Source organism: Xiphophorus maculatus, chromosome 2 (genome assembly GCF_002775205.1).
Source record: "Xiphophorus maculatus strain JP 163 A chromosome 2, X_maculatus-5.0-male, whole genome shotgun sequence".
Taxonomy (NCBI): Eukaryota; Metazoa; Chordata; class Actinopteri; order Cyprinodontiformes; family Poeciliidae; genus Xiphophorus; species Xiphophorus maculatus.
This window is the reverse complement of record NC_036444.1, coordinates 935,153-961,212: the sequence shown is the minus strand read 5'-3', so window position 1 is coordinate 961,212 and position 26,060 is coordinate 935,153. Positions and strand designations below refer to the sequence as shown.

The 26,060-nt window shown below is 44.2% G+C and overlaps 1 protein-coding gene across 4 annotated transcripts in view; it reads right to left on the bottom strand.

Moving 5' to 3' along the window:
- Positions 1 to 26,060, bottom strand: part of cdh13 (cadherin 13) — a 282,552-nt gene that overhangs the window by 94,226 nt on the left and 162,266 nt on the right. For all 4 annotated transcript variants that reach the window (XR_002751861.1, XM_023325001.1, XM_023325020.1 and 1 more), the window contains one exon: positions 6,145 to 6,323. Coding sequence is in view for 3 of the 4 variants with exons in the window: in XM_023325001.1 (XP_023180769.1) it covers positions 6,145 to 6,323 (179 nt within the window). In the remaining variant the exon portion in view is untranslated. The remainder of the gene's footprint in view (positions 1 to 6,144; positions 6,324 to 26,060) is intronic.

Genomic DNA, 26,060 nt, shown 5'->3' with positions numbered 1-26,060 from the left:
CATAAATAACAGACGTGATTTTTTAAGGCAACAGAGATGTGATGTTCCTTTAAGCAACACGCTTTAAAAAGTTTGGGATGTGATTTAACCGGGAAAGGATGAGAGCTGTTGGTGCTGAAATGTATGGAAAAAACTGGAAACCTGGTGGGACATGTTGATCGATCAGACGGAAAATCCTTATTTTTTACAAAACAAAATGTTTTCTTTTCTTTCAAAGTCCAATCAAAACACTGAAAAATAATCCCATAAACTTCTTCCTGATTGTCCGTCTGCATGGAAAACTCTTTAAATCTGATCCAATCTCTATTTTTATGTGCGGCATCGTTAGAGTTTCACCTCGTCCTGTTCTTCTGAGTTTTAATGATCAAACTTTGTTTTGTCGTTTCCAGATATTCTTTAATTTGTTTGTTCTCTCAGCTGCTCTTGTTTCCAGTCCTGGTGAAAATAATTCACTCGTTCTGGTTTTCCATCGACTGTTTCAGCTGGAGCTCAATTAAATCAAAAAGAAACAGGAAAAAGACTCGTGATGCACGTTCACCCTGAGCCCCCGCCGCCGCCACGGCGCCCCCTGGGGCTCAATTTATCTGGAGGAATGCGCAGCTTAAAAAATACAAACTGTGATTGACACCTCTAACCTTCATTGGAGTGTAATCTTCATCTTTAGCACTCAGAGATCTAATTAATTAGGGAGAATCTCATTTCCTCACTAATGCAACTGGACATGAGCATGACAGAGCCGTGAGAGAGGAAGAGGAGGAGGAGGAAGAGGACGGTGGCGCTGATCGAGGAGCTTCACGCCGCCTCGGCTGTGGTGACTCCGGCCGCCGCCGTTCAGATGCTGCAGCTTCCTGCTGACTGCGATGCTGCGTTTCTGCTGCAGCCACCATGGAAGCCTGAAAGGATTCTGTGACTGAAATCGCTGCGGCACAAAAAGCCTTCGTCTCCGAGTCGTTTCAACCAAACTGGGCTCTGAAGCAGGAAAACGGTTTCAATGAGTTTCACCGTAAACTGGAACCGGATGCTACGTGAAGCAAACATCAGCGCCGACCACGAGAGTCAGAACCGTGTCAACATGTCATAAACATAACCAAACAATAACTAAAACATCTTTGTGCGTTGGATTCATGCAGACGTCCAAATTTAAATGTCCATCTCAGGAAAAAGTTTTATTGAAAAAGTTGCAGGTTTATGAAGAGCAAAGAGATTTTTAAATGTCAGCCTGAGCTGAGTTTCTTTGATCTGAAGATGATTATTTCTGTAAGATTCATGAAAACTGAAATAAATGACAGAAAATGTTTCCATTAACAGAAACATGTTTGGGTTTTCACAGGAAATGGAAAGTTATAGATTTTGTCACCGTTAAGGTGAGATAAGAGATTAATTCTGCCTGAGCTCAGAGGAAGATTTACTTTGACTAGATTTTAATATTATTTAATATTCTGTGTGATTTTTGTATGCATTGGGCCTGTTTGACTTGTTTTAAATGTTTTGTAGAACATAAGCTGAAGCTTTCTGGGTGAGGCTCCGTGTTAAAGGTAGTTTTAAATAAAATAAATAAATATAATGAAATAAAGAGTTTATATATCTTGTTTCAGGTTAGTTACAATCACCTACATGTTTTCTGTTTAATAAAAACCACAATAATGAGAGAAAATGGCGGATTTATTTATTTGTCTTCAGATTCAGAAGTTTACATACGTCTCCTGTAATGATTCATGAAACATATCTGCATGAATATTGGTATGGACAGATTAAATGTTTTGTCAGCTGAACTGGTGGGAATATCTCACTCCTGTCTGTTAAAAGTGATTTGATCCTGATGTAAGTTAATGAGAAACTGAAGGTGATCAATCTCCTGTCCATCAGAGCTTTGATTAGAAAACGGAGCGATCGCGTCATTTCCCAGGATAAACAGGAAGTGTGGAAGTTAAATTGTTAGCCTGGCAGCGGTGATGTTCGGCTGGAAGCTCCCGTCTCTGAGAAACCAACAACACAAACGTCTTCCATAATCACCGCCTCGTTATGGGGAAATAATCTCTCTGACGAAACTGAAGGTCAACAACACACACGTCCACAGTTTAGAGAAAAACAGAGAAATCAGCTTTCCAGGATGAAAACCAGACATTTTCTCTCCTGGATCATAATTACAGAAAGTCATAATTAGAATATTTTTAAATGTTTTAATAGAAAAGCTGACTGCTTTGTTTTTTTGTCATGAGTTTCTGTATTTTCTCCTTCAGCTCTACAAAAATCCTGAACTGGTGACAAAATCAGCAACATTTCAATTCAAAATCCGTTTTGCTGCTAAATTATAAATATCGATATGATCTCAGCATCAAATATATTTAGTTTTTAACCTGTTCTTCAGTCATCAGCTTGGAGCAGTGTTTTCTGATCATTCACGGAGCTTCTTCAGGAATCTGGACTGTGGATGCTAACGTTAGCGTTAGCTGCTACAAGTTTAGCATCTAGATGCTATTTAGCATAGCATTTGGGTCAAAAGCAGAAATGAACCCAGTTGGTTCAGAGGGGACGCTTCGTCTTGCAACACGTGTTCCAGACTTATTGAGTTTAAATTTTAATGTTTAAATTTAGATTTAATTAAAATCTACATGATTAATTAATCAGAATTAACACATAAAAAATAAATAATAAAATAGATAAAAATAAACTGTTTCCATAGAAAAACTGACTGGTTCATTTTTCTCCATGAGTCTCTCAGTATTTTCTACTTCTGAACTTTTAAATCAGGTTTACTGAAAGGTGATCAACTCGTGCATCCAGGTGCTCACACCTGCTGAACGTTTTCCCGCCGCTGTTCCTCCCAGGACCAGAGAATCTCCACCTGCTCGTCTCCTCACACCTTTCCAATCTCCACATCATAATTGGTGAATAAATGGCTGTTTACAAACTGAAGTGTACATCAAAATCTGCGGTAATGAAATCTTATCAATGTTTTCCGTGCGCTGAATTATTTGCATATAAATGACATAATATATTAAGTCTCTCCGGTCTCTACCTGGGAGGAGTAAATATTTCGGCTCTGCTTTGTCTCGTCGGCGCGACACCAGGAAACGAGATGCTAATTGAAGAGAGGAGAGCATCTTTATGTGAAGACTGACATTCAATTATGTTTGTGGGGATCAGATTAGGTAGCGGCCCCAGAAATGTTTGAAAGCAACATTTTACGGAGCGGCAACTCCGGAGGCAGCTTTAATCTGAATAGCCGAGGCGGCGCTCTGACTGGAGCAGCTTCGCTACGACCCGCCGGTAATTGGATGTCCACGGTGAAGTGTTGACAGGAGTGGGAGACGAGGCTGACAGAAACAAAGAGCGGCGGGAAGACAAAGGAGAAACCAGGAGAAACAAGAAATCGATGTGAAGAAGAGGCCGGCGAGGAGGATGAAGGAGCCGGAGGAGATCACAGCGTTTGTTCCTGGGAGGGAAGCTGGTCGCGTTTCTGTCATCAGTCATTCAGCTCACAGGCCAAACAAGCCATTACACACGATGAGCTTCCTTATCGGCTCGGTGCCATCAGCAGGCCGCCGGCAAGGTCGCTCAGGTCACCCAGCAGCCATAATTACCTCCGTTTTATCTGCGTTCATACCGACGCAGAGCAAACAGATAACAGAACATAAACATGTTTACAGTGCAGAGGACTGGAAATGATCTGATCTGCACTCGCAAGACTGATTACAGCTCAGCACAGAAACGCAACAGGAAGTGGATTAGAGACGAACTCAGAAACACATTCACCTTCAGGAGCAAAACCACTGAAACCCCACAGGAGCTGTGTGATGTCACACCTGGACACCTGATGACATCACAGATCACCTGCTCGTACCAGCAGCTACCAGCAAGACTGACCCTTTACAGACAAGAAATGATTTGTTTTCATGTTCAGTATATTTCATCACAGAGGAAGCTGAGAGTCTCATTCACATCAGGGACAAAATCTCTTAACGTCAGGCTGTGGTATGATCAGAGCTACAGTTTCCATGGCGACTGCTTCAGCAAACTGAGCTCTGTAGCGCCGCCCTGGAGGTAAAAGAATGAACAGTTTGTGTCCAGGATGTGTGGGGTCTGCAGAGACGTTAGTTGAATATTTCCTGCTGAGAAAAGTCAACAAAGTTTAACTCTGCAACTCATGGACTTAGCAAATATTAATGAGCATATTTGCATATTTGATCAAATTCACCAGAGAAGCTGAATGTGGTGTTATAATCTGGCAGATTAAACCTGTTCAATAAGCCAAGGATGAACACGGTGCTCAAGGTGATGAGGAACCGAGTCAAACTGGACCAGAACCGCGTCACGTGTTCCTGATGACGGATTTCTAACGAGCCACTCCTGAAAATATTCAGAATTATAAAACCACAACATCCTACAGAGGATTTTTAATGATCTCTAATTACTCATTATTACCCCCCTGCCCCCCGTCAGACTACAGGTGAGGGTTTTAGTGACGTCTGACTTTAATGGCTTCCTGTAAATGATAACGACTCTCCTGGATCGTTCTGAGCTCATAAAGCCAAACTCATCAGAGCAGAAATATTAAAAACACGACGGCCTCACATCGATCCGACCGGGGGGGTAAACCCAGCCTAGAGGAGTAAACCCAGCCTAGAGGGGTAAAACCAGCCTAGAGGGGTAAACCCAGCCTAGAGGAGTAAACCCAGCCTAGAGGGGTAAACCCAGCCTAGAGGGGTAAAACCAGCCTAGAGGGGTAAAGTCAGCCTAGAGGGGTAAACCCAGCCTAGAGGGGTAAACCCAGCCTAGAGGGGTAAAACCAGCCTAGAGGGGTAAAACCAGCCTAGAGGGGTAAAGTCAGCCTAGAGGGATAAACCTAGCCTAGAGGAGTAAACCCAGCCTAGAGGGGTAAAACCAGCCTAGAGGGGTAAAGCCAGCCTAGAGGGGTAAAACAGACGGGGTGGGGGTAAAGCAGGGAGAGAGAGGGGTAATAAATGTGCATATCAGGAAGGACTTTAGTCGGGTGGAGAAAACCGTAAAGCTGATTTCTGTGACAAAATAGATTTTCCAATCTTCTTTAGATTGCTTTCCTGTTCCTGAGCAGCTCAGGTGTCGACAGAAACACTCAGAGCTCCACCTGAATCATGTCAGGAAAGTTTCAACAACAAACTGTTTTCTCCACTGCTTCTGCTGTGAAATGTTACTTTTCCTCCGTCGCAGTGAAACAGAGCGATGGCCGTCATGGTGGAGCCGACTCTGACTTCTGAGCTGAAGTCAGACAGTTTCAGAAGGAAGAAATCACAGATTATTTCTTAAACTACAGGAATAAACCGCTGCAGCCCGACAGGCTGAAACCCCGGGGATGTTTGAGACAATCCGTCCAGGAAACAGAAACCGTCCTGGGATTTTGTTCCATTCATCCAGACACAACCAGAGTAACTGGGTCGGGTTTATGGACCGCTCAGCCTAAAAACGTTTCTCTGGGGTTTGGTTACAGCCTGACATGGAGCAGATAAAATGATCTCTGTAATTCCAACGGATCAAAACCATGAAAAGTTTAAGCTGCTTCTGTCTAAATGTTTTTTCCTCTGATATTCTTCCTTCCTGAACGAACGCGGCGCTGCAGCTCCACAAGCCGCCTCCCATCAACCGGAGCTGGCGGTTCTGATTGCATCTCATTTCATTGTACTTTTAATCAATTACTCCTCCATTAAGCGGTTTACGGCGGCTCAGAGATTGGCTCATCAGGCCACTTAGCCGCCATGCTTGCAGCAGTTCCGGATGGCGGGTTTTCAGCCGGGCTTGTTGGACAGCACCAGGACCGACTGTGTATCACCTCAATTAAAGCGTTCGCTAAATGTCTGACAACAGATAATATTCCTCTTCCACCAGCAAACCCAATCGATGTTCTGGCATTCGTCACCCTGCCAGAAAAGCAATCACGCCGCCGTCTCGCTCCGGTTAGACGGCGAAATGGAGAGACGCTCGTCAGGCTCACGCCAACACACACACCGCCACACACACGCCTGATCTGGACACACACGCCGCTCTGCTGGCTGCCAGACGAGCCGCAGAACGCCAAACAGAAAGGTTAGCTGTCGGCACCGTCCGTCTGACCACCGTCCACCAGTCCAAACCCACACTGGTCAGACTGGGAGCGCTGGTCCGACTCACCTCCCTGTCCAGTAACGACGGAGAAATGACGGTGACGATGTCGCCTTTCTCTGCGTCGATGTAGAACATGTTGGGCGAAGGTTTGTCCGGCGACTGCCTGATGATGTTGTAGCGCAGCACGGCGTTGTCGGTGCTGGGGTCGTCTGCGTCGAACGCCGTCATGGTCATCACCGTGGTTCCTGGGGGAAACGCAGAGAGACGAAGGAAATCAAACGGCTTTTCTTCAGAGAACACAGGAGAAGAAGAAGAAACGCTGGAGGACCCAACAGCTCACTGGGTTGGTTTTAACGGAAAAACGTTTCAATCAAGCTAAACAAACCAACAGTAGGTCATGCAAGAAAATCTGAAAGAAGAAAAAACAACTTTTCTGTTTCAGTTCAATCAACAGGTTCAAAAGTTGAATCTGTAATATTTCAGTTTCTACCGAATCAACAGGCAGAAAAAGTTTTAAGTGTCAGAAGAAACAGCAAACAGCAAATATTCACAGGAATATAAAATCCCATAAAAAACCAGAGGTCAAAAATATTAAACAGTCATTTGGTTGGACAACATTTGACATTTTAAATTACCTAAACAAATGTTGGATTTACCTTCAATCTTGTTTTCAAAGGAAAACCCACAACAGAACTGAAAGCGCAATTTGTTTCCATCTTAGCACAGAAAATCCTTAACTTTGATTTAAATGAGTCCAAAGCTTGATTTTGATTATAACTGACAGAAAAATGAAACATTTTGAATTTTGTAAAATTGCTCAACACTGTTAGCTCAAAGAGCAGCTTTGCTAACAAATATTGAACACGATGAACTCACAGCTGATTGTGGGTCGAAAAGACTGTTTGGTGGTCAAAACTTTTAAACTGGAGTCACGAGAAAACCGGAGAAAACCGGAGAAATCAGGAAAAAACTGGAGAAAACTGGAGAGCAGAGCAGAAACAGCTGCAGAGCGATGGGAGGTCATGTGACCAACGAGTCCAGATTGGCCCTCTTCCTCAGCGATGGGCTCTTCAGGTGAGAAGACAAGGAGGCGACTGATGCAGCATCACTTACTAAAATGTTCCAGGCTCAATATTAAAAATCCTGGTTGTTAAAATTAGATTAAATGTTGTTTACATCCCATCAAATCCTGGTAAAACTACGAGACCAAAGCAATAGGAATAAAATCTATTAAGTTTATTCTTAGATATTATAGCAGTGAATGATTGGCTGATCTGGTTTCAAACTGTTTCCAACATTATTTCACTTTAAACTTTCTTAACTCAGGTAACGGCAGAGAAGTTCACCTGTCAGGTTAACGAGTTCGCTGCGTCACGTTAACAACAGCAACACAAACATTTTCACCTGGAAAAACACTGGGAGAAGACCCAAACCAGTTCATCAACACTGGGAAAAGACCCAAACCAGTTCATCAACACTGGGAAAAGACCCAAACCAGTTCATCAACACTGGGAAAAGACCCAAACCAGTTCATCAACACTGGGAAAAGACCCAAACCAGTTCATCAACACTGGGAAAAGACCCAAACCAGTTCATCAACACTGGGAAAAGACCCAAACCAGTTCATCAACACTGGGAAAAGACCCAAACCAGTTCATCAACACTGGGAAAAGACCCAAACCAGTTCATCAACACTGGGAAAAGACCCAAACCAGTTCATCAACACTGGGAGAAGACCCAAACCAGTTCATCAACACTGGGAAAAGACCCAAACCAGTTCATCAACACTGGGAAAAGACCCAAACCAGTTCATCAACACTGGGAAAAGACCCAAACCAGTTCATCAACACTGGGAAAAGACCCAAACCAGTTCATCAACACTGGGAAAAGACCCAAACCAGTTCATCAACACTGGGAGAAGACCCAAACCAGTTCATCAACACTGGGAAAAAAACAAACCAGTTCATCAGGAGGGGATTCAGCACAGAGTCCTCATAGCCAGAGATGAAACACACACACACACACACACACACACACACACACACACACACACACACACACACACACACACACACACACACACACACACACACACACACACACACACACACACACACACACACACACACACACAGGGCCAGGTATCTCTTCAGAGTGTGTGAGATCTGGTCTGTTTTCGCTGAGTCAGCGTGTGACCAGAATTATTAGATTCAGTTTTGTAAAAATATGAAGACTTTACATTTATATGATGTCAGAGTTATCTCACAGTAAGCAGTTTTTAACATTATTAAACTCCTTTTCTTATTATTGCATCGCTCATAATCCCATTTCCTCCTCAGTTTTATTAAAATATCTTCCAATATGAGGCTCTGGTCCGGTTCTGCTCTCAGGTAAAAAGTGCTGATGGTAAATATGTGAGAGAAACGCGACCATGCAGCGAATGGCGGCGGATGGCAGCGAATGGCGGCGGGACGACTGCAGGTGTCTCTGGAGGACAGTGTGCTGCTCTCCTCAAGGTGACCTCTGACCGCTCCAGTACCAGTAATCCTTCCTCACAGGATAATTACACAGACCCGTCTCCTTCATTACCGGACTCAGTTCCACTTCACACCCTGAACCAGGCAGATCACAGAGCGAGCGTCTCACACACACACACACACACACACGCACGCACGCACGCACGCACGCACGCACGCACGCACGCACGCACGCACGCACGCACGCACGCACGCACGCACGCACACACACACACACACACACTAGAGTCACAACATTAACTTGAATTATTCACCTTCAATTCTGTTTCCGTTTATGAAAAACGAGAAACAAAGAAAGGACACAAGGAAGCTAGAGAGGATGAAAGTAAAGGAAGAGAAAGAATGACAAGAGGTAGAAAAGAAAGAGATATGGGAGAGAGGGAGAAAGTAGGAGGTAAAGAAAGTTCATAAAATGGAAAGAAGAGAGGACAAAACTTTCAGTAACAGGAAATAAAAGCTGGAAATCTAAATATCTTTCCATTTTATTTTCCAGACTCAGAAATCCTGAAATCAGAATCAGAACCCGATCAGAACCACGCCGGGCAGACAGAGTCAGAGGCGGCGTGATGAACTTCTGTCAACTTGTTGATGTGCACAAAGAGTCGCTGTGAGGTAAAGGGCGGCGGGCGCTGATGTTGTGGATCGATTCGATCTCTAGCCGCCGGACGTAGAGCGGCGCCTACAGCCGACTCCTCTATCTTCTCCACCACCGAGGGAAATCAGCGGCTCGGCGACTCAGCGGCGCCACCAGGGGACCGGCAGAGAGAAAAACTGAGATGAAGCGAGTCGACAGACAAGACAGAGAAAAGAGAGTAAACTGATGCTGGAAGGCCTGGCAGAGCGCAGACGGCGTCTGAATCCATGAGAATGTCAGTGATTGAAATTTCTATTTCAATTATCCATCTTCTAAAAGCAGGAATGGGATTTCTCTTAATCAGAATCAGGGGAGGAAAAGACCAAAGGCTGAGCAGATCAGAGGTGTGAATGAGATCAAAGGAAGTTCAAAGATGAATCTCCAACATGAATAACCAGCAGAATGCAGCGGAGATAAGAAGAGATGAAACAGAGAAAATTACAGGAACAAGAGAACAGTGGGAGGAAACGCTGCAGCACAAAACGCCTCTCCACCTGGAACTCACTCCAACCACTAACATGCATTTACATCTGCAGCGTCAAAATATCTTGGTTTAGAGTTTCTACAGCAACTCTACAGACCTCTGTCTCCTGCAGCATCACAGACCTCTGTCTCCTGCAGCATCACAGACCTCTGTCTCCTGCAGCATCACAGACCTCTGTCTCCTGCAGCATCACAGACCTCTGTCTCCTGCAGCATCACAGACCTCTGTCTCCTGCAGCATCACAGACCTCTGTCTAACCCAGAGGCCTCAAACTCCAGTCCTCCAGTCTCTGTCCTGCAACGTTTAGATGAGCCTCTGCTGCAGCACCTGAATAGATTAAGTAGGTCGTTAAGGTTCTGGAGAACTGATCCACACCAGGAGGAGGTTATGAAGCCGTTTCATTCCAGCGTTTTGTACCTGTGGCTCATCTAAAAACTGCAGGACAGCGGATGGAGGACTGGACTTTGCAGCCTCTGTCTAACCCAAACCTTGAACCTTCTGACTTGTTCTTCACAGCCAAACACAAAAAGGACAGAAAGGAGAGAAAAGCTGAGAATAACTGAATGCTTGCAGAATGAATCATGACTCATTCCTGCTGAAATCGGGTTGCTGTGTGTATGAAGGTTTGTGTTTGTATTTCACTGTATTGTTAAAGAAACAAAGGGAAACAGCAGCAACAATTGGTGCCTTGATGAAAACAGGGAGAGCTGGGAAACGTCTGGCTCTGCTTTCAGATAAACAATCAGTTTTCTGCAACAAAAACAGGTTTCTGAAAAATTCACATCATCACCTTTTGTGGGCAAAAATTAGACTTTAATTTGAACATTTTCAACCTTTTCATTACAGGTAATTTTGCAGCCATGAATTGCGAACCTTTGGTCCCTGAAAGCTTTTCGCTGCAGTCGGTCAGAAAACGTCGGAGAATAAATGAATAAGTAAAGATGCAGCATCTGCTGCAGCGCTAACGAGTCCAAGGGACATTCACAGCATCTTTCCTTCCTCTATCATAAAGGAGTTCATTTATTTTCTCATGTCACTTATTAAAGTCATTTTACAGGTGAAATGTTACAAATTTTCTGTGTGATAAATTATTAAGATCATCCTGTTATGCTTCCTGTGAGCAGAAGCGGATAGTTCAGCTGTTGGTCTGTTTACCTGCAGCGTTGCTCTAATCTGCGATGTGATTGGTCAGAGGTCTGTTTCAAGGTGGAAGCTTGTATTTTACAGAAAAGCAGGGCAGCCGCCGTGCGCTGCCTGAAGTGACGCTGGTTGTTTCTTCTGTGCCAGTATGCTAATGAGAATCCATATATAGACAGAGAGCTAAGCTAATGAGGAGAGAAAAGCCACAGACAACTTGAGTCTACATGACGACAATCACACCGTGGTAATGAAATCAACTCTTAGCTTGATAATTGAAAAACTAAATGAGGCGTAAGAAGTCATTTTCAGGAGAGAAACATTCAGTGTGAGACGTGAATGAAAAGCACTTTGCTTCCAGAAACTTTCTGATTTTCACCACAGGTTTAATAAACATGCAGGAAACAGAAAACTTCATCCATAAAAATATAATTTATAAACAGTTTTATTAACTGTTGTTCCAAACCGGTTAAGTGTTTGGATTCAAGACCGTTAAAACATTCTTATCCTCAAACCTAATAATCACTAATTTACTTCTTTCTCCATAAAAATCTGGCTCTGAAGAACTGAAACGTTGAATTTGATCCAGTTTCTGATGAAATCTGAACGATGACAGTTTTTAAAATAAAGAGTTTTTATGATTAGATAAATTATAAAGAGAATCAGATTGTGTTGGTGCTTCGCTGCTCGGTCAGGATTTCTGTTGGCAGAAGGTTGATTTGAGTCCATCAGCATCAATTTACCAAAGACTTCCTCATCAACTTCTAAGTAATTGGATATTTTCTAGGTTGCCATGCCGACAGCTTTCATTTTGGTCAACATTTCAATGCAGCTCCTGGTCCGTTCAAATGTAGCTGGGAATCTGTTTGTGTTTAATCTATGTTTCGGATATTGATCATAATTTATCTAATAAATGATCACCAGAGGAAAACACAGGCAGAATGTTTTAGCACGGAACCAAGAAGCCGCGTTCTGGAGGGAACGTTTAGAAAGTGACACCAGAACAGAACAGAGGACTCCCAGCTCTCACTAAACTCATATTTAGGAATATTAATGTTTCTCCTGCAGCATTAATCAAACTGAGAGGCTTTTCCAACAGAAGCTCATGATGCATTCAGGTCCAGCTGGGACACCAGGCTGTCCAATCAGAAAAACTACCCTGAAATGTTTTATTCTCAAATATGAACTGAGTCTTACTTAAAATGTCTAAACATCAGCATCAATGGTTGTGAAGCGGCTCTATCCATGTGTGATCTATACAGGCTGATAATGCTGGAAAATGTTTTAAATCATCAAATCAAACATTTCAGAAACTGAAAATGTTTGTTTACTGCTGACTGAAGCTGTAAACATGCCGAGTCGTGATTATTATGCACCATTAATGATGACTGGTCACCAGTGCCTGGTTTCTGCTGGTGAACTGGCTGTGATGATAACTGTGTACCACTTATTTCATACATAATTACAGACTGAGAATATTAGCTTCTTTCCAGATCTAAGAGATGAGAGTTAAATCCTTACATCCTGTGGAAATTCCAGCTTCCTGGTGCTGAACTCCTCAACAGGTATGCCAACTTTCTCCTTCTACTTTTGTTCTTATCTTTACGTTTCTCAGCGTCAATCATCAGGTTAAACATCCGTCTCCACTACTGTAGACTCTGGAGTTTGGACTGGAAGCTCAAGGCAACTCATTAAAATGCAAGACCCTAGAGAGCCATTAGAATGAGCGATCGCAACCTTTCATGCAGGATTTCATGCAGGAAATATGCCAACTATTAGCAGACACGTCACACAAAGGAGCTGAACAAAAGAAGCCCAGAAAGAGGCGAGTTTTCAGGAAGCGGTGCTTAACTGCACACGTCAGAATATGTTAAACCGTTACAGTAATTCATCACTACAGCTTTGTGCATGGACAGTTAAACGGAGGAAATGAAAAGAAATTCATCTTAAGGAGCTGATCAGACATTTTCCTTCTGTTGAGCATCAATCAAATCCTTAAAATAAGCAAAAAGTTTCTGTTTTTAAGGAGATATGACTGAAAACAGCATCCAGAATTCCTCAAACATGTTTGCTCTGGTTCTACTGACCTGCATGTTTCACGTTTCCTTCCTACAACATGTCAGGCAGACAAAGAAATTATTTCCTCGTAAGGCAAAAAATCTTCAGTACCTTTAAAAAACGATTATATCTTCAACTAAAGCAGCAATTAAACTGTTAAACTTTCATAATGAAATCAGCGGTCCGGAGCCTGCTGCTGGACCAGAACCTGCTGCTGGAGTTCTGACTAGAACCAGGAGGATAGAGACACCACTCGGTTCTACATCGTCTAGTTCTACACCACCCAGTTCTACATCGTCTAGTTCTACACCACCCAGATCTACACCACCTGGTTCTACAACACCCAGTTCTACATCGTCTAGTTCTACACCACCCAGATCTACACCACCCAGGTCGTTAGACCTGAGAAGCTGCTTTCCTGGTTTTCTCTCATCCTGATAATCAGCTGGTAACTAAATCTAAATTAAGCCAAACGATTTCCAAAGATTACCTGATAAAGGATTAAAGATCAGTAATACATATTAGAACTGATTTAAAAAGCATCACTGCATCAGACCAGCTGGATAAAATGATTACTCTTCCTCAGAAGAAGACAAGATTTAGCTGCGTATTGTGACGTCCGTTTAGGTCAGCCTGGTTCCTGAGGGGAAAAATGGAAAAGTTTTTGCTCATCCAGAGATGATCTCAGGAGCCGACAGTTTCATAAACGCCGCCCGTCAGGCTGAGGAGGAAAATGCAGTTATGTTGGACGTGTGTGAGGATCTGTGCAGCTCGGTGGAGTCAACAGATCCCAGAGAAAGCCTCATCCATCATCAGAGCGGGGTACCGCTGTCACGGGAAAGGCTGACGGTAACATGGGGGCGGAGCTTAACGGGAGGAAAACACTTCCAGGATTCAAACATGTAACAGAGCGAGGAGCTCCGATTCATAAACCTTCAGGATCATAAAAATCTAAAATAAACCAGATTTTATTCCATCCATCACGTTTTACTACAGAATCAACAGTTTTCTTATCTTAGGTGTGTTTAAGGCTCAGAGGATTTTAAGCTGCTGCTAAAGATCCATTTTATTCCAAAGCATTTCAGTTTTTGTGATTCATTGTTATTGTTGTAAGTTAATATTTATTTTCTTTTTGTTAGAAATGATTCTGTGCTGTACTGTTTAGAAATGCTTTATAAATAAATGTAACTGGCAGACAGAAGGTCTGAACAGAACAAACTGGTTGAGTTGATCTTCTGAACCCTGAGGGTCGCTCTGAGATGCTGCAGCCCGGCCATGTTGGGTCAAAGGTCACAGGGGACAAATGTCAGTAGTAGTGTTGTTTTTATTAGTACTGAGGAATAATAACAAGCGCCTATATCTTTCTGAAAAATTACTTGTTAGTTTTGTCTTATTTCAAGTTGATGAGATATTTCCATTAAAAACTAGAACAGCTGCTGGGACTTGATGTGTTTGCAGAGCCAAAAGACACTTTATGGAAAACAAAGCCCTCGTTTTAATCTAACTTCACGTTTCTCTCCACAAGCAGTTTGTGTTTTTCTAGTTTTCTGTTGTCCCAGCTAATCCTCCATCACTCGTATGGAACGATGTAATATTAACAGCATTAATGTTAAACACCGTAATCTTTTACAGGCAGACAGTAATAAACAGTTTAATTCCTGCTGTCGGTGTTTCCCAGCAGCTGCCATAACCAGCCTGATGCTTTTCATCTCCAGTTTTACCAAATATGCAGAACATGAAGCTGATAATAAACGTCTTGGATCGTCTCAGCAGGAAACCAGAACAAACAAAACTGGTTCATTTTACCAGCAACCTGATCTCAGAGCACCTGCTGCCTGAAGGGAAGTGTTGTTGAGCAAACGGTTCGGATCGGACAGGACAGGACCGGGCCGGGCCGGGCCGGACCAGACAGGACAGGACCGGGCCAGACAGGACAGGACCGGGCCGGGCCGGACAGGACAGGACAGGACCAGGCCGGGCCGGGCCGGACAGGACCGGGCCAGGCCGGACCGGACCAGACAGGACAGGACAGGACCGGGCCAGGCCGGACAGGACAGGACAGGACAGGACAGGACAGGACAGGACAGGACCGGGCCGGACCGGACCGCCTCCCTCCGTCTGTTTGGACTTCCTTCAGCTCTACTTGATAAAAGTTTCACTGAATGCAGAGAAAAACATCTGAAAGCAAACAGAGTCAGCTGGTCAACTGGTCCCATCATACTGGGACCAGTTTAAAGATGGTGGAAATCAGCCAGTTTGAAGGCAGCGCCACCAAACACCAGAGCTGCAGGATGAACCTCAACAAACATTTAGTTTAAAATAAAACAGATCATCTGGGAAGAAATGGAGCTCCTCTGCCTTCTCCCAGTGCTCCCAGTGCTAACTGCAGAAATACTCCACTCACTATGAAACAACCAATCAGAGCCAGGAGGAGGGGCTTATCGCCATCAATCACTCTTGTGTGCACGCACCTCAGACCCCGCCTTTCTCTCTGCTACGCTAGCTGGCTCACCACAACACAGGCTAACATGAATGCTAAGGCTAGTTAGCATAACCACCGATAACAGCGAAGAGACTGACTTCCTGTTAGTCGGTTCTCCACCGTCAGCACATTGAGCAGCGTATACATCAGGATGACTGGCAGCACTATGACACGCCTCCTGACTCTGATTGGTTGTGTTTGGCTCAGGGAGGAGGAGACATGTTTGGATCTGATGTTAGGCCCGGTCTGTAAGAACCAGAACCAGGACCAGAATCAGGACAGGAACCAGAACCAGGACCAGAATCAGGACCAGGAACCAGAACCAGAACCAGAACCAGGACAGGAACCAGAACCAGAACCAGGACCAGAATCAGGACCAGGAACCAGAACCAGAACCAGAACCAGAACCAGGACAGGAACCAGAACCAGAACCAGGACCAGAATCAGAACTCAGGACCAGGACCAGAACCAGGACCCAGGACCCAGAACCAGAACCAGAACCAGAACCAGAATCAGAACCCAGGACCAGAACCAGAACCAGGAACCAGAACCAGAACCACGACCAGGACCAGAACCGATGTTGGCTCTTTTCCATCTCGTTGGTTTAATTTAATGTTTTTCAATCAGATCCATTTTATCTGGTTGTTGTTTCCTGTGAAGTTTTCCGGTTCTTCGGTTCCACATTATGAATCGGCAGCCAGCTGCTCACATTTGCTGTTTTGACTCTTCTGCTCTATATTAAACATACATGTTTGCTCTGCAGCGGCTGGACGTGAGTCTTTGAGGATATTTTAGTGCCTCTGAAGGATGAAAGCGGACGCCAGGTGAAGCAGAAAAGCAAAACGGGGGTCAGCTGTAAAGTGGAGTCGGCCCAGCAGCTCCAGATTGCAGAGTAAAGAGTCTTTTCTAAACGTGGACGACGTTTGGACGAGCTTGACCCCTCGTCAAAATGCACTTGTGCCCATAATGGAGCAGCTCTTCCACAGAGTGCTTTACAGGAGAAAGCAGACGGACGATGAGGAAGTTTACTGCGGCCAGGAGCTGCGCGTGTCGAGTCCTGCCATGAATCGCAGGCCGGCTGCTGCTGTCCGCGCTTTCTGGGGTCATTAATGGAAACGGAGCGAGGCAGATAAATCCTCCATCAGGCAGCTCTTAACGCAGCGGCAGCATGGAGGTTCCTGCCTTCACAGGAAGGACGCTGCAGAGAGACGACTTCACTCATGTTGCACCACATTAGCCTTTAATAAGCTAACAGCAAACACTCTGCATGCTGCTTCTGTCTCCCTGTCCTGGAGTAAAGTGAACATATACGGCTGCATTAGCATGTTGCCGTCTGCCTCTCTGATGCTCCTGCAGCCGCCGGCTCGCTTCCTGCTCTGCTCCGGATTTACTCTGGTTTCCTTCCCAGTAACCCAGTTTGCTTTCTCCCCACTGTTCACTTGAGGCCAACTTCAAAGTAAAAGCTTCACGTTGATTTGGGTAACTTGTTTTTATCAGCTGTCTGAAGCAGAATCTGTGGGAAGGATTCACCGGCAGACGCAGCGTTCTGGAGTCTTCTACTCACTGTTAAACATCGTTGCAGTATTTCTTACCAACCCCGGCCTTTAAATTCAATATGGCTGCCAACCAAATAGCAGTAACGATGTGTTCATTTAGACGTTAAGGACGGATCCATCCTGCAGGTTAATATTTGACGAGATCAGCCTGTAAAAACCGAGGCTCCAAAGTCAAACTTTGGATCCTGAGCGATGAGCAGCAGCCCTGCTGGAGTAAAACACAAACCGCAAACCCAACGCGGATCCATGTGAAGACAAACCTAAACCCACTGACTTAACGGAAAAGCATAACGCGCATGTTGATATAAAACATTTTTGACGGCGTGACGAAGAACGAATGAAGTTGCTGTGACTTCAGGTTCCTGCGATGAAACTGTAGAGTTTGAAACATCAAACATGAACAGGTTCAGCTCTGTAATCCGACCGAATAATCAATCAGTTCAATCAGTTCAATCAGTCAACAAGGTTTTCTATTAGGGGAGACCTTCAGGGTTCAAAGGTCAAACAAGCAGGAACCACAAAAAGTTCAGAAAAATCTCAGAAAATATAAAAGGTGTTTTTTTTCTCAGAAAATTCGAGTGAGAAAGATTTCCTCTGTAATCTGGTCTCAGTCTGAAAGTAATGCCAGTAGAAACAGGAACCCCAGGAGCCGCTTTCATACTGCTGAGATTAGAACATGAAATATTTCACCATAAAATGCAGCGTGAGCAAGACAGAAGAGAGATGTGATTAACGATTCAGTGAAACTACTCCAAACCCTAAAACCAGAGGAATTTACTGAAAAGTGTCACTAAAGTCAGTCGAGCTGAAAAAACTCAGAGGAGGTGGAGTTTAACGGGCGGAGGCGGCTGCAGCTCCACCCGAGGCGGAAACTTCCTGCCTGGCTCTGATCGGTGGAGTTACTCTCAGTTCCTGATGCACTGATGCATTTTAATTCAGCTGAACTACAGACGGATAAAAGAAGTGCGATGATAATCGATTCAAACAGACAAAATGAAAGATAAAAATCTGGGTGAGTGGAGATGGACCGGACCGGACCGGACCGGACCTGTCCATTTCTGTCCAACTCCTCCTGCAACCTATCCAGAGGATGAAGATACCAGAGTTGCTCATAAGTAGAAAAGCCTTCATGGAGGCAGTAAAAGCTTCTCTGTTGTCTCTGCTATAAGTAAATCCCAGCAGCAGGTTTGAGTTTGGATCTGGAAATCCAGAGTTTTATGATAAATGAACTTCAGGGACATTAAACTCTGACAGCAAATGTATTTTTATAAACCGTTATGTTTTATTTTGCTGCTGAATATTTCTCAAGCTGTCCAGAATAAAACTAAATAAGAACCAGAGAAAGCAAGGCGTTGTGGTCAGAACCTCCCAGAATGCAGGTTGAGCTTCATCATGTTTCGCTCCTTCGTTTCTGTTTCCCTCTCTGAGCAGGAAACAAACTTCCTTAATGCTGACCAACAACACGTCGCCTCATATTGACAAGCTGACACTTCCATTACTGTTAGAACCTCACTGCTTGTGTTTGGACCAGATTATGATCACACCTCGTCAGCCAGGTGACGCGACGCCGCCACCAGCGCCTCGCCGGCTGCCATCTTGTTTTCATGTGTGAACTTTTGTCATCTCTGCTTCTCTGACGAATCGGATCGATACTCAATCAGAGGATATTTCAGCCTGCAGCTCCTCGGTGTTTGGTGGATCAGCTGCTGCCGTGAAGGAGACTCAGAGTCCGCAGCCGCAGCGCAGCCGGAACCGCTCCGACGCCACTTCAGTCAGGTTTCAACGGCCACTTTATTAGGTACATACCTCCCTGTTCATTCCACCAATCAGCCAATCACATCGCAGCAAGTCAAATCATTCAGATGAGGTGAAGACATATCTCTGAAATTCAAACTGAAATTGAAGAATAAAGATTATTTCAGGAAGTTTTTCAGAGTCTGATTATCTACTGGGATTTCAACCAACAACCGTCTGACGTGAACAGAGAGGGTCCGACTCGGTACCAGATGATGGCTTCAGCTCGATAATATTCTGACTCATAAGAAGCAGAAAGATAAAAAATGATTTTTTGTTTCATAAAAAACATTTCTGTCCACAGAGAAACTGAAAAACATCAGAAGTCACGTTGCTGATCCTATTTATGGATGCAGTAGAAATCATTTTAAGACTTTAGATTAGATTAGATTAGATTAGATTAGATTAGATTAGATTAGATTAGATTAGATTAGATCAGATAAACCTTTATTTCTAATCCTTTAGAATCATAATAAACTCTGATCCGTCGTTGAATATTTTATTCCCTCTGGTTCTGGTTGCTGTGCAGCTGGAAGGATTTCTGCTCTTATTTCTGTTTACTTTCGGACAGTTGGCATGAAGCGTAACCGTAGCAACATGTTGTTTGAAACTTAAAGAGGATCAAGAAGTCGGGGTTTGCCAGCCGCTCGCCTCCTCATGTCCAGGCCTGGTTATCCGTCCCTCTCTTCTCTTTCCTTAAATCTCCAGACATTCAGTCGAACCTGAATCTCTCCTCGTCGCTTCATTTTCTTATGATCTCAAAGGTCTAAATAATGTCTGAACTTTGACCCCAAGCCCCAGATGAACTAAAATGGAGGCTTTCTGGAAGCAGAGCAAAGTGAGAAAGTTTTTCTAATAGCCAGGCAGAGATTTAGAGAGAAGCAGCAAAAGCAAAGGAGATGGGTAAGCAGAGCTAGCAGCTGATAGAGGCTTCTTCAGACTGATCAGGTTCTTCCTGCCCACAGCATCACCATCCACAATGAACACACCTGGACTGAATTCAACCTCTTTGAGATAAATAAAGTATTATACTGAATTTAACTTAATTCATTTTCCAGAGTGAAAAACAGCAGAATATTGGGGCTGAAGCTGAAATCAGGTCATATGAACTTCTGACGTTCATTCACTTCTTATTACCAAGTCTGCAGTCAATCCTGCCTGATTTAAGATCATATGCATCTATTTATTTAATACAGTAAAGAATATTATATTCAATAGTGTTGTGTGTCTTATATAGTTATTGTTTCTTCTTTTTTTAATTCTGTCTGAATATTAAACTATCAGAACATTATTTTAATGCTTTAAATTAAAATGTTAGGAGGAGATAATATCTGCTCCATCAGAAACTAACCAGGAACAATTTACTGACCATTTCAGTGGATTCAAATCAAGCGTCTGGACGTCTGTATGTGTTGGTGGAGGACGAGGAAGAACTGCTGGCTGTGAAGAAAAACTGTGCAGAAAGGAAGAGTCTGCAGGAGGCTGGACCTTTCATCAGCAGAGCGAACAAAGAGAGTTCGCCGCACGGAGCAAACAGAGGATTTAAGAAAAGAAGCAGATCATTCGCTCACCAGGAGACGATTCATCCGCAGGTACTGAGGCTTTCCAGCACTTTACTGCCACTTTGGATAAAAACGTTCAGGAACATTTCAGCAGGTTTTCAATCTTCAACTGAAGTAAATCTGACTTTAACTGAAGTACATTAATTCACCGCTGCTGTTCCTACCAGCAGGACTCGACTAAACACCATCTGACATGATCTGAGCAAACACACTGGATGAACTTTGACCTTTCATTTTGATTCTCTTCTCTCAGATGTCAAACTTTATTCAACTGGAACTTTACAAAAACAACAAATTATATTAAAAGAAACTAAATGCGCCAAACATTTTCAGAGTTAGCACAGGCATTAACGCGCTACAGGAAGTTAGCGCTGCCATTAGCTGACGTGTTCCCACCACTGCTACTGAGCATAAAAGTTTAGTTTTGACATAACTTAATATTTCAAATAAATGTGAATGTTTGTACTACAAAGAAAGATATTTCTTCATAACTACAGATTCATTAAAAATGATCTGCATTCCAGATCATAAATAACATTTTTGGCAACTTCATAAGACTCAGATCAGACTTGTGAAACAATTGCAGGAGAAAATATGATAAAGAGTTACTGAAAGCATAACTGAACTTTTTAAAGGGTCAAAGCATAACTGGCGCCGTTTGGTTCTGATGGAGGAAACCAGAGGGATGGAGCGACGAGGAGAGATGCTCAGGTTCGACTGAATGTCTGGAGATGTTGAGGAAAGGAGCCAGACCTGCTGATGTGGGAGTTCAGGTGAAAACGTCTTATAGATTAGCAGCATTCAGGAAGTGGAACGGCCACCAGAGACACGAGGAGGCGAGGAAAACCTCGACTTCCTGATCCTCTTTAAGTTTCAAAACAAGCACTTCTGGGCATCTGGGTTCTGCTTTAAGTTGTTTTCTCTAAAATTAGGAATAAATTTCCATCTACATAAAAATCACACAACGCAGAGAAAACAGAGGCAGAGGCTAAGGGACAGACGCAGAGCGTTGACGCAGATATGAGGTTACTGAGGTTTGATGCAGGCAACAAATACTGTAAAACCACCAGGGAGCTAAATTATTTACTCCAAACCACCAAAACCTATTCACATAAAGTCCCATTTACAAATATTCACATCAAATCACAGCTGCATATGAGGCCCATTTAGAGTACATTTCTTCCCTCTCAGCGGTGTAATCTATATCACTACCTTTGGTAATTTAAAAGAAGATAGCTCAGTTAAGAAGTCTGAGGAGAATCAATGGAGCCTCACTGAAGAGAAGAGAACAGATGCATATAAATGAGAGAAAACCCAAAGAGTTCATCACTGGACTGAACCAGCAGGACTCCCATCAACCTGCAGCCACACATTTACAGCCCAGTTTACCTTTCTCTGCACAATCAGCCACAATCAGGCACAACATTATGACCACCGGCAAGGCAGCCATCAACACTGGCTATTGGAGGAATGAATCAGCTGAAAACTGAACGTTTTCTTCCTCAAAAAAACATGAGATGTGTGAAGAACTGAGGAAGTTTACATGGTTGGATGCCTGGCTGGTCCAAAGAGGAACGGTGGAGAACCAGAGGCTTGGTGACTGGTGAATGAAGCTGGTCTGTCCAACCCAACAGATGATGCAGAAGTTAAAGTTACTGCTGGTTCTGAGAGAAATCACAAGTTTCATGAGGAGCTGCAGACCATCAGGCTGCAGCTGAACACTCGTTTCCACACACACCTTCAAGGTCCACAACCCACACCGAGCCGCCGAGCGTGTGTTTAACATCCAGACGGGAAACAGCGATCCTGGCAGAGGGGAATGAGTTTACAGTTCAGAGGAAGGATGACGACGAGTTTTATTCTCCAGCAGAGGCCAAAACAAAGACCAGAAAATATGGAGGGACGACCGGCTGCTGCATCAGACCAGAACCGATCAGAGGAGGGACGACCAGCTGCTGTCTCTCGGCTGGCCTGGGAACGCCTCGGGATTCCCCCGGAAGAGCTGGAAGAAGTGGCCGGGGAGAGGGAAGTCTGGGCCTCCCTTCTGAAGCTGCTACCCCCGCAACCCGACCCCGGATAAGCGGAAGAAGATGGATGGATGGATGGATGGATGGATGGATGGACCGGCTGCTGCATCGGACCAGAACCGATCAGAGGAGGGACGACCGGCTGCTGCATCGGACCAGAACCGATCAGAGGAGTTCACGGACGGTTCCACTCAGAAACTTTCTCCTGAGAAACGAACCGCTTTGCTCTCTAGAGGAGAACCGGCTTCTGGATAGTTGGGAACGTTTTCTGGATTAACAAACACTTGATGAAATTCTCACCAGTCACTAAAACGTTTCACATCCAGAAAGAGAAAAGTTCACCAGAGGTGACAAGAAGAGCTGGATGGAAAGAAGAAGTTTGACCCGACCATTCTGGACTCTTCATCAACATCCATGTGATGATCAGAACTGGACCAGAAGTTGGCCCGGTGTTCATGGATCATGCAGCGATCGGCTGAGTGGCGCTGGTGACCAGGAGGCAACCCGCTGATGGTTTGGGTAAAGTTCTGTTGGTGCCAACCAGATGGGCATTACTTTGACTGAGCCAGCTGCCAAAGACTGCAGCAGACCGGCACCCTGCAGCAGAACCACCCTAACCCTACCCTCAGCAAGTCTGAGGTGTTGGAGCACTTGGCCTCTGGAAAGCCCATCTGTAGCTCCAACATGTCGGTCATAATGTTGTGCCAGGTTGCAGCTTCAGAAAGTCTCATGTAATGTTTCCAAACTTTTCAGCTGAAGCTCAGAGACACGAAGCATCTCCACGTAATTAAAGCAATTAATAAACGTTGAGCAAGTTGCTGCTCCCTCCGTGAGCCGGGCGCCGTCGGATGAATCTCTCCCAACGCAGAAATGCTCCAGAGTTAATTGGCCAGTCGCCTCAGCTGCCCTGGACCTTAATTTAGCCAGCCTTCGCAGGATGACAGGCTGATAATGAGGCATTGTGGGACAGCGGGTCACCCGGCTGGGTGTTCGAGAGACCGTTGCTAACAAAGCAAGAGAAGGAGAGAGACTGAAAGAGGTGGACATGGGAAGCATAATGGGCCAAACTCAAACCATCAAGCTGCAAATTACCTGCCAGTTGAAGGGGAATATCCTGGCTGGGTGAATATCTCCCACATCAATCACATCCTTCCTTCTCTGCATGCGCCGACCTCCGCCGGCTTCCTGCAGCCTTGAACCGCTCCTCTGTTACCAGAGCGGAGAGCAGGTGAGCTGCTTGTCCCTGATTATTTGTGCTGGAAGTTTATATTTTCGGGGCTGAAGACACCGAGGTCCCGGCCATAACACGTCTGTAGCGTCAACTCAAAGCTCTGCAGGGTTTCAGGTTTGGACAAACAGTAGGAAGCAGAAAACAGAGACGGCTGTAATTACTGCAGTTCATGAAAAACAAACTGCAGGTTCAACACACACTGAAGCCATAAAACAGAAAACTTTCACAGTTCCATTCAGAGTTCATCTGTACAACACAGCACATGACCTCTGCTAATACAAGCCACATCTCAGCTTTTTGCCCAAATGGCATCAAAATCTTCTTCACCGCAGTCTGATTGGTCCAACTCCGACCTTTTCACCCTGAGGAAAATCTGATCTGCTCCACTTCCACGTGTGGAACTAAATCACATCCGATAGTTTAGAAAGAATTTTATCGACTTTTCCTTCATTATCGTCAAAAACTCAGCAGCAGAAGAATCCAGACGGTAAATCTAAACTACGGCTGAAAATGATGATAATGAAGTGATTGAAGCAGCCTGAGTCAGTGAACGCATCACATCCCAACCCACCACTGCTGGTCCGACTCAGAACCGGGTCAGAACCTGCAGCTGCCGCTGCTGTTAGCTGTTAGCTTTATCAGCTTCCTGCTGACCGTCTGCTGTCGCTCTCAGCAACTTTACAATCCATCCAGAGACGGCGGCCATCTTTACTGTGGCGGCCATCTTTACTGCCGTAAACAGAGCGCTGCTGGAGAACGGCTACGTTCTTCTTCTGCAGGTCGTTTTGTGTTCAGGAACCGTTCACATAGACGTCTGACTGCAGCCGAGTTTCATTATAGCACAAACAACCAAGCAAAACAATTAAATAAAAAGTATTTCATCAAGAAGTGAGAATCCAGAGCTACTGTTTGAACGCAGCCAGTGTCCTCCAGGACTACGTCTGCTGTCTGCATGATGCAACCCCTCCAGCCTTTCTTTGGTTTCCATGTGTCTAGTTCTACTGCAAATAAAACGGTTTATTCAGGAAACAGTCCGCTCCAACCGAAATATGAATTCAGCTCCTTTTTTCTTCTTTACTCAGTGAAGAAAAGACAAGAAGATTCATTCCTGGTCTTAACCTTTGTTATCTGTTGTTAACCTCGACCTTCGCCGGTTCTGTCATCAGAGCACATCTGATAATATTTAAACATTTCTGCAGAGTTATGACAAAGTTTGGAGAATGAAGTTAGTCTGCCATATTTTAGTCATTGCTTAGAAAATGCTGAATTTTGCAGAGTTTATGATGGCAGGAAGGAAAGATGTGCTCCTTTGTCTCATGACAACTCCTCTGAAACGCTCTTTACCAAGGAACACATCAGAAATAATGGAGCTCACTTTCAGCCAAATCTAACAAAATAAGAGTCCATTATTCGGCTTGGCGCTGAGATTAATGCTTCGCTTTATGGCGACTGGATTTAAGGTTTTACTGATTACATTTAAACTGTTCAGATCCAGACTCCATGCTGTTTGTCAGAGTTTTGTTTCTCTTTAAAGGCCTCAGGCACAAGAACATTTCCTGCTGGCATCCACAGAAAAATCAGCTTTAGGAAGGAAAGCTTTGTGTCTGCTTCCCACTGAGCAGAAGAAATAAAACTATTTCAGAAACTAAACTGTACCTCACTGTAATTCATCAGTACCTGCTAAAGTATCACACCTCCGTTACTTTTTCACATCTCGTTTCCTCAGCGGTTTACTAGTGTATAATCATAAAGTATCAACAAATAAAAGCTTCATAGATTTCAGCCTGTGTCTGTTGAATGTCTATAAAAAAAAAAAAATAATAACTTTATTATAGATAGATAGCATTTATTGTCATTGAACAGAATTCAACGAAATTTCCATTGCAGCTCCCGTGCAAAAGGTCAAATATATACAGTATAAATAAGCAAACACACAATAATAATAATAACAATATATACAACTAAATTAACTAAAGGCACTCAACCACACCAAAGAAGTAGCAGCAGGTCCAATTATGGCAAAGTACAGATAATGTGACAGTGCAAAGTGCAGAACAGTGTGGCTGTGTGGGGGTGGGGGATATGTATGTGTGACTGCGAGGTTATGATATGTGTGGGAGGGGGGGACGGCAGGGAGTAATGGCTCTGACGGCTGTGGGGAAGAAACTGTTTCTCAGTCTATTTGTTGTAGTCCGTATATTCCTGTACCGCTTGCCTGATGGCAGCGGCACAAACAGTCTGTGGCCCGGGTGGCTGGAATCCATGGCTATGGATCCAGCTCTCTTCTTGACCCGGTCTGTGTAAATGGAGTCCAGGTCTGGGAGGGGGCATCCCACAATGCCTTGTGCTGTTCTCACCACCCGTGTCAGTTGTTTCCTCTGTTGCAATTTCTGATGACTGGCAACAAATATTAAACTGTTATAAAATATGTTCATGTTTTGAGATGTACTAGTGTCAAACCGTTTTTTATTACTAAAAAC